Here is a 9,702-nt window from a genome sequence, read left to right as displayed (position 1 = left end):
TTTTCTCATATAGTTGCTGAGTAGTCCTCAATGGAGTAAAATCTCTTGCCTGCCAATGAAGAAAATTACTTGGTATATGTATATTGCAGGCTGTAGAGTAGTCTAAGAATACACACAGTAACTTTAAGTAATGGTTTGAGAGCTAAAATGAATCCATCTGCAACACGGCCCTTTACCTGAGTTAGTTTAACCAGCAGAGCTGGGACTCCTCCAGCTCAGTCACTACAGAGAACACCTTCCTGAGGCATTCAAATACTTGGTGTGTTTGGACACGTGACAGATTTATCACAGAGATGTCAGAACGAGTACTGGAATCAAAATGATGACTTCTTAATGATTCTAAGCCATGATATGTTATATCCACTGCTTGAAATTATGCTTATATATTTCACTTTATTTAGAGCAATTTAATTAGGATTCCTACCTTGTTCCTAATTAAGAAACCCATTAATTTTCCATTTGAGAATGAGCCCTTTTGCAATATTAATGGAAAAGTACAATGGAGATGGTAATTAAAAAAGACAGTGTTTCTTTACTGCTGTATTATTCACATATTTTGTTATTTTAAGAAATGAGAATGTTTTGACAAAAGTTTTCATCATTGCTTTCTATTGAGAAAAATATTGATGCACTGAGACCAAATGTGATGTGCATTCATATTTCATGACTGCCATTGCATTCAACAAACTATGTAAACAAGCTGCCACTGTTTTTTGATGTTTTGTTTTCTCATATTTTATTTACTTTTACCAAAAGGATAAGCTGTTGCAGTGGCTCATAACCTCGTGTCTTCTGAAGACGAAATACTGGATTTTTACACAATTCAACATTATGGAACCTCCACACCTCCTGGTATTTGTATCATTAACAACAGAACTAACGACAAGGTAAATGGTTAATTCATTAAGAACAAATGTCAACTGAATTTCATTGTCAGTTGCAAGGTTTTTGCCTGTGTTCTATTCTGACCTCAAAAGACACTGTTAAAAATGTCTGTAGACTCACTTTGTAAATAACAGTATAAAATATTGTCCACTTTATGATTCCGATGCAGAGATAAGCAGTGTAATCTATGGATGAAAAGAAGTGTAGGTTCTAATGTGTTTAGCCAGTGTTAAAAAAAGAATCTATTGAGAAACACAATTCATTACAATTGTTTCAGCTCAACAGTATTACAAGCAAGACTTCTTTCAAGTTATTTTTCTTTGGAAGTTCCGTGTCTGTTACTCTCACCATATTATTTTTGCATATTTTTCATCAGTATTCTTTGCTATTGTAAATCTTCAAAGTACAAACATTCTGTAGTCAAGCCAGTCTTCCAGTTACAGAAATGGGAAAAAGAAAAACAAATGAGGAGAGATCTATCGTTAATTTGATTACTGTTGTTTCATTCAGGTTCCATATTTGAAGATAGCCATTTTATCAGCTCAGATATCAAACTGTAGTAGACTTGTCTGGTCAGTACGATTTTTTTCATCTATTGTATTGACAGTCAAAATGAAGAAAGTAATAAATCTGCATTTTTTTTAGTGAGATAATACAGCTGAGCTATTACTGATGATTCCTTAGGAATCAGTCTTGTTGACTTACTTCATTGCAAGAGTGCCTTTTCATTTTTCTTTTGGAAGCATAATAAATAGACCCAAAGATACATTTCTTTATCTTCTACAGTAGAAGATTATCAGGTAGTACATGCAAGTCTCATAAAAATAGGAAAAAAAAACACAGAACAAGGATGAAGGCTACAGAAAAAGGGCTACACTATGATACCTACAGGTAATATAATCAATACATTGTTGTTAATACCAACAACATTAAAGATATTTAATTGGTATTGTTGGCACAGAAGAAAAAAGTTTGTGGTCAAAAAGTGGCAGGTAAACTCTAGTTGGGACAATCCCTGTTTTAGGAGTTTACAGAGTTACCCTTGGGATTGCTGCCTCTCCTCAGAGGAAGCCAAGGATTGTTTGTTCCATGCTGGACAGGAGCAAGCTGACAGATGGCTCTTAGAGGGCAATTTCTAGAGAGTATGGATTAGAGGATTAGGGCCTGAGCAACCTGCTGGAGAAGGAAAGAATCTGGAAGGGCACCAAGATGTGCATCAATGTGAATAACAGCTGCAGTTACAGCAGCTTTTTAAATGGTTGTTTTAATTACAGATCATTTTGGGATACACACGTGGTGTCCCTTCTAATTACTCAGCATGAGGTACAAGAAACATTGTGGCAAAGGTCAAGCTAAAGAGACTCGGAGCATGAAAAATGCTGTGATTAGCATGAAAACAAAGCAGAACGAAGAACCAGAAGCATACGGTATAGGGCTTAATTTCTAGGGAAAAAAGCCCAGTACAGGCATGGGAGCAAACACCAAGTCTGTGCTGAGAGCTGCCTAAGGGAATAAAGATGAAAAAAAGGAAGGCAAAGCTTTTGGTACAATCTTGCTGGGGAAAAAAAAGAAGACATGATACTACCTCCAGGAATAATGCCTGAAGCACTGGCAGACTTGTGTGTCTGATGAATACTAAAGCCTATGAAAAGACTGAGACTGCAAAGAAATAAAAGGCAGAAGTAGATCCATTACAAAATACACACAACCAAGCTACAGGAATCCAGAAGGCAAACCAGAGACAGATTTAAAAATGTGAACCATACACTGTATTACGCATCACGTAAAATAGAGGGAATAATGGCCATTCTTTTGTAAGATCCCAATGAGTCTGTGAAACTGAGCTTGCCCTAAGTCAGTGCTGCATCTGCCCTGGGATGGAAAGGCAACAATATGACCCGAACACCTACGCTCTAAAAGAAACACCTGCAGTGTGACTGTAATTGATCCAAACATTATTCTCACACTGCAGCAGACAGCATGTGACACAAGACTGATGAGTTTGCAGCTCCGCTTTTACATCAAGAGCAAGCCAAACCTTCCTGTAGATTGCAGAACCAACCCATGAGAAACAGCAGCAACACTAACTGGACACGTATGCTTAAACTATTCTGACCTTTGGTGAAACCTAGGATTTCAAATGTCTCATCCCATACAGGTGATCTTTCATGTAAGGAAAATTTGCTACAGTTCTTAATTACTCAGCACAAATACTGGATGTTTGCTTGTAGGGCCCATAAATGATAATCTATGTTTACACTATTCCAATGCTACTTGACAAAAATTTTGGTGGGGTTTTTTCCATTTCTTTTTATCTTATGTAGCAAATCATACACAGTGGCCTGAAAAGAATGTCATTCAAACTGAAAGTCAAGTATTCCAGAGAATTTCACAAGGTTTGGCAGTTTTTATGTGAACCAGATGTCTTCAACTTTTATTTGCAGAAAATATGTTCAGTACTTCTCACATCAGGAATGCTTCTTGGTAAGCTGAAGTTACCTTTTGGTAACATTTAACCGAACTTTTCATTCAGTACAGACATCAGGATTTATGCCTGATTCAAAGACATATCATCAGGATACAGCTGATGGCATTCTTCTATTGGAAAAGCTGTTGACCAGAATGCATGATACCAAAGGATGATGAATATTTGTAATAAATGCAATGAGCAAAGAACTGAGCTTAACAGAAAGAAGTTCAGTCAAAGGTTAAGACTTTCTGTCACATTTTATCTATTCAACTCCACATGGGAGCTGAAAGGTAACAAGACGCTATCCAAGTCAAAGCGCATGAAATCAACTCACCAGTTTGTAAGACTGCATGAGTACATGCTCTGAAAGATAGCTGCCTATCCTTTAGTATTACTGACGCATCTTGAACACATCTCAGAATGATCAGAGGCCTAAGCATTTGAAAGGGCAAGGAAAAAGCTTAAGCTTGTCCCTAGTCTTAAATTCAGTTAGTTTTTTAGAGCAAGAAGCTAAACAGTGGAACTTACAAGCAGGCACCAAGGGACAGACACACATAGCACTTCTCAGCTGTTTCATAAAAGGTTCACATGGCAGACGTGAGCACAACATGAGTTGGTGGCTATAGTTTTTGATAGGGAGTTTGTCAGCCTTAGGCACAAAAAGAAAAGGCTATCTAATTACATGTCATTATTTTTATTGAGGAAACCAGCGATGCTTCCAAACAGCAAATGCAATGTTGTTGAAATTCCAACATCAATACATGGAAATATGCTGCTGTCTGAGAAAGTCATTACTGATGACAAGTACACAGAGCAGGAAATAGCTTCCATGGTTCATGGCAGGTTCTGAATCTTCACTAATGGAAGCCATCAGGCAATTGAACAAAGGTGGTGACAAGGTGAGTTAGTGGAAATGAAAGAATCAAGACCAAGTGGTTTGATACATTGAAATAAAAATCTGATGATTCATCAGCTCAGAGGGATGTATGTGCCAAAGGCAAGCCTTTAACAGGGCACTTTGACAGAAGACTCAATTCCAGATCCCCCTCTCTTCTCCACCAAAGGTGGTCGTTCTCCCCAGCTCTCCTCTTTGCTCTCTAAGGCAGCTTTTGCCCTGCAGCCCAAGGCCTCAGGTCATCCTCAGCTTGGCGTGCCAGCGTCAACAAAGTCCAGCGACTCCAGCATGTTTTTCCTAGGCAGCTGCGACGTTCGTCTGTTGTTACACCCCCAGGAGCCTCCCAAGCCAAAGGCCAGAGTGCTTTAACATGTCAGCCAGGCCTGTCCAAGGGATGGACAAGGTCTGGGTAGGGCTGCAACACCTCATGACACAGCCAGAATGAACACGTATGCTGAAGGCGGTGGTGAGATCTGCTGCTATCCCTGCCTCAGCTCCGTAAAAAACGAATTCTAAGCAGGCTGGCAAGGCCGAGGGAGCTCTGGTATGTGACTGAGCGCGTGGCGAGCCTCAGAGCAGGCACGCGGTCCCCCCGACCGCCACCTCGGAGCCACCGCGCCAGCCTCCACACGGAAACTACAGGGCGCGGAGCATGCGCAGAACTCGCTTACCCCCTTCCGGCAGCTGCGGCGGCCGGACCCTAGCGGAAGAGTCAGGGTAAAATGGCGGCCACAGAGCCCGGCGCCAGCTGGGTCCGCGCCGCCGCCACCCTACTCCTGGGGTGCTGCGGGGCAGCGCTCACCAGCAGTGTCCAGGTACGAAAGCTGCTGGGAGCTGTCGGCGGGGAGAGAGGGCGGAAGGCGCTGTGCTATCCTGCAGGCTCTATGCTGCTGGTTTCCCCCGCCTCCCTCTCTCCGCGGGCAGAGCCCGTGCTCACTGCCCTGGGCTGCCCCGGGGCACTTGTGGCGCCCCTGAGAGGGATGACGCTGGGCTCGGCGGGCGCGGTCTATGAACAACTCTCCCCACCGGCTGTTCCGGCAGTGCTGCCGGCCCCGGGCGGGGGATCCGTCTGTCCCTCCCCCGGCCCGCCTCTCCCCTGCCCCGGTGTTCGGCGGTAGAACCGCGTGGACTGTAGTGCAGGGCATCCCTGGAGCGGAGGGCTCAGCGGGCACGTGTAACTCTTGTAAACTGTTCAAAGTTAAGCGAACAGTCTTTGAACGTGTTTGTAAGTTTCTGAATCTGAGCTTATCTTTGGCTACACGGTGTAAGTTTCAGTAGTCGGGGTTTTAGATTACTTTTCCGGACTTTTGTTGGTTTAAGTTATGTGTGAATGGAATTTCATCGGTTAAAGACCAGGGTGGGGTGTTTGGGCCGTCTAGCTACCGGTCCTCACCTGTGCTCGATTGGTTACCCTGACCCCGTCCCGCAGGTTGGAGAAGGCATTTACCCATAGCGATGGGAGCTAGGATTGTTTGTTTCAGGTGGGAGTAGTTTTGTATTTCAGTAATTATGTTTTTGCACGGTGCCCACACTACACCTGGAGTGTTGTTTGCATTTGAATTCTGCTTTATTACAGATTGTCATACTTGAAATTAATTACGAACAGGACAAAAAATAGCCAAATAAAATATAAGTCTTTATAATCAAGCTGCCAGTTTGCTACTTGGAATACAGTATGCTTTACATTTATTCTAACAAATGCTTTTTCTGTTGCTGTGTGTTTTGTGAGAAACCACAGGCATCAGCCCAGTACCCCTCAGAGATTTATCAGAATCTGATTAAGAATCAGCAAGTCTTGATTCTTGTCCAGTGACAGACTTACTCCTTTACCTCTGCAAAGTCTTTATCCCCTTTCTGTGTCCTGACATATGCAATCTGTTAAAGAAAAAGGGCCCTCTTTGCAAAGCCCAGTGGGAACTATGGAGATTACAGGCTGTAAGAAGGCTGTTATCATAGATCCTGATTTTGGAAGATAAATGTAACCACCTTGGATTTAAAATGGGTTAAAATTGCAGATTCGCTTAGCTGCTTTTGAAAAGATGATATGAACAAGGAAAATAGAAATTAATGCAAGCCTCTCTTCTCATTAAGGGAGAAACTGTAGGTCAATAAATCATTTTATTTTGTTCTCAGTGTCCTTTGGAATAGAGATGTGTGGGCTTTTATTTTAACTAAGCTGCAAGTGACTAATAGTTCTTTCTCCTTTGTTATTTCACAAGTTTCAGGGAAAGATTTGAAGCAATTAACTTGCATGAAATAGGAAAAACAGAAAAAGACAAACTACCTCTTGAAGCTTTTGTAAGATTTATTCAGAGTTTCAGTATGGTAAACATATGCATTGAACACTGTCTTGTGGAAAGAATAAAAATGAGTAGTCATTTCTTATTACTGAAAAACATCTAATGTCTCCATCTTTCAGGATCAAGCAGAACAGTTCTTTAGAAGTGGACATACAAATAACTGGGCAGTTTTGGTGAGTATGGCCCAGGTAGTTTTCTTCCAATAAAGTTAACAACTTTTCAACAGGAACCATAGTAGCAACAGTCACTCAAAAATTCTGTTCATTTGAAAGAAATGGAAAGATAAAGACTTGGGAATGAATAAATTTGAAATTGTGCATGCAAATTTATTACACTGTAATAAAATTATCTTTTCAGTATGACTACATTTCAGGTACTCAGAATGTGTAGCTACGTGGCAGGATTTGTAAAACAAAAGCTCTGACAGCATTAAAACAGTTAAATTACCATAGTGCTTATTGAACAGAAGTATAATTCTGATATCAGAGAATTGTATCTCTTAGACCAGAAAGGCACACTTGATTTCTGCTTCTTGTTCATACTTAACCTGTTGACTTGTGGTAACAGGCTTAGAATAAAATAAATTCAGGCAGCATGATGTTTAGATCAACTGTTCTTATGCCTTTTTTTTTTTTTGCCATGAAGCTACTATTAGCTTTGGATCATGCTTCACAATTGGTTCTTAATCACAATTTGGGTCTTAATGACTAATTTGTTTCAGAACATGATTGTAATTACTCAGTAGCAGCTGTTTGTTTTCCAGATACTAAAACTGAGCAATATAAAAGTTAACAGTAATTAATTAAATTAGAAGGAATAATTTCTATATTCTACAATGAACAAACTCAAAACTATTAAAATATCAAGTACTACTCTAATACTCTTAACAAGTAGGTGCTTTTATGCTCCATAAAAACACACAAAGAAGGTGGAAAATTATGTCCAAGGTGTTATATTTTCTCTTCTCAACAGATTCTCTGCTGGTTATATCTTTTCAGTAGTTCATAGGTAAGCTTTGTAACAATTGCTGCTACTTTTTGAAGCAGTAAAAGAGGGAGGGTTTTACAGCTATCAGGCCTGGCATTGTATTGCAGTCCTTCATCAGTAGTTGGAATTAATATGCCACAGTCTTGTGGAAAGCTATATTTAAAGCATAGGAACATTTTCCACTGTACTGTAAGAGAGGTAACAGAGGAAAAGGGGCAGGTGCTAATACCTTGAAACGTCATAGCTAAGTAGGCCACAGTTAGTTTTCAGAGCTTTAAATCTTGCTGAAAGGCAAGTATTCTCATGGGCTGATTCCCATGGGCTTTTTTTCCTGACTGACAGCATGATTGAGACACAAAGGGATCCTTTTAGGCTGAATTTTTATTATTATTCAAGCTACTACTCATTTCTTTTTATGAAAAGGCTAGAGACAGAAATGTTACATAGTGTAACTTACAGATATTTCTATTTAAGAAACATACATTTTATCTGTGTTTTTCTGTTCAAGGCCAGGTTGGATGGGCTTTCGAGCAACCTGGTCTAGTGGAAGGTGTCCCTGCCCATGGCAGGGGGTTGGAACTAGGTGATCCTTAAGGTCTGTTCCAACCCAGGTCATTCAATAAATCTATGATTAAATTAGAGCTTTATATTTAAAGCTGAAAAATTAAAAGACCTGTTTAAATGCTTGTTACTGCTTCTCTGTTTTTGTGTTTTTAAAGTTACCTCTTCTAACATGCTTCTTTATGTGTTTGAAAGACTTGTAAAAGTGAAAGAAATTTGTCTCTGGAGCAGGATTTCAGTCCTTGGTGTGGAGCAAACAAGAAGTGAATAAAAGTTAAGCACAAATACAATGATAAGGCTTTAGTAAGGAACTACATCAGATTGCCTCTGAAGCTTTTTGAAATCTCATTGCTTTAAGGCCTTTGAGGACAGATTAAATAATACCTGACCTAGGGATTGATTTAAGTGCAGGAATGGCTGATCCCCAGCACTTTGCCTGTTAGAACAGAAAAAACTGAACTCCTTTGAAATTTTTGAGAATTTGTATTCAGAGTTTGGTTAGAGCTCACTTAGCTCTTACTTTATTATATTTGACTCTTTAAATGCAAATGTCCTCAGTGTATTTTCCCCTGCGTGTGGCTTCTGCATGAATTCACTTATGCGTTTGTGCAAGAATGATCCCAGAATGGGTTTGTTATTGAGATGAGAACTCTTCCTTTGATTTCTCTTTGATACAGAGAAAGCAAATGAAGAAAATTTAGCTTATCCACTTACTATTGCTGAATTATTCCCTGAAGTGCCACTTTCTATACTTCGTTGGGTTTTATGACAATTTTTTCATGAGTCAGTATGTTAAGAACTAATTTTTTTTAAGGTTTTATTTTCAGCATTTGCAACTTTGGTACAACAAAGACTTCTATAGCTTATATCATGAGGTTTTTGGTGTTGCTGTGTTTTTTCCGATTTGTTACTAGTTTGTTGATATTTCTGTAATCACAGTCTTCTGATGCAGTGTGCCAGGCTATTTTTATCTTTTACAGTATTTAGTATGATTTTTTTTTTTCCTTCTTTTCCCAAGGTGTGTACATCTCGATTCTGGTTCAATTACCGTCATGTGGCAAATACTCTCTCAGTATACAGAAGTGTCAAGAGATTGGGCATTCCCGATAGGTGAGGGAATATTGATGAATACCATTCCTTGCAAATGTACTACTAAAAGTCACCTTATTGTCTGAAGCAGTTTAAAAATACATTTCTCTTCCCAGTTTAACTGGCTAAAAGTAAAAAGGAGGGATGTGATTACATCAGTGTATTGAAAAGTGTGGTGATATTGTTCAAAAAATATGCCAGTTGGAATAGGTTAATTAGATTAAAATTATGAGGAGCTATCTGGCCACTAAAATATGCCACTTGGAAAACTTGTGAAAGCATAATGTGAAAATTTATAAATGCATCAGCAGTGACAGTACTACTCTGAGATACAGCTTTTGCTGTACTTTCAGTGTGGAGATGTTAGTAACCGTAACTGAACTGAAGTGTAAGACTTCCACATCTGCAGCTACATTGAGAGTCTCTAAAAGCCTGAACAAAGCTGCTGCTACATTAAAAGTAGCCTTGAAAAATCCATTTTACATTATGTTTTTAGAGAAACCAGAAGCTTTGTC

The 9,702-nt window shown here is 39.6% G+C and overlaps 1 protein-coding gene across 2 annotated transcripts in view; it reads left to right on the top strand.

Annotated features, from left to right (window-relative positions):
* Positions 1–4,955: 4,955 nt before the first annotated feature.
* PIGK (phosphatidylinositol glycan anchor biosynthesis class K) overlaps positions 4,956–9,702 on the top strand; it is a 69,149-nt gene continuing 64,402 nt past the window's right edge. For both annotated transcript variants that reach the window (XM_057416988.1, XM_057416995.1), the window contains exons 1-3: positions 4,956–5,065; positions 6,670–6,723; positions 9,117–9,208. In XM_057416988.1, the coding sequence (XP_057272971.1) occupies positions 4,973–5,065; positions 6,670–6,723; positions 9,117–9,208 (239 nt within the window). In that variant the 5' untranslated portion in view covers positions 4,956–4,972. The remainder of the gene's footprint in view (positions 5,066–6,669; positions 6,724–9,116; positions 9,209–9,702) is intronic.

The sequence above is a fragment of the Pezoporus wallicus genome, unplaced genomic scaffold (genome assembly GCF_028554395.1).
Source record: "Pezoporus wallicus isolate ANWC-B61680 ecotype Strahan unplaced genomic scaffold, APGP_CSIRO_Pwel_v1 contig_5908, whole genome shotgun sequence".
NCBI lineage: Eukaryota > Metazoa > Chordata > Aves > Psittaciformes > Psittacidae > Pezoporus > Pezoporus wallicus.
The sequence above is the reverse complement of the archived record's forward strand: the minus strand, read 5'-3'. Positions and strand labels throughout refer to the sequence as shown.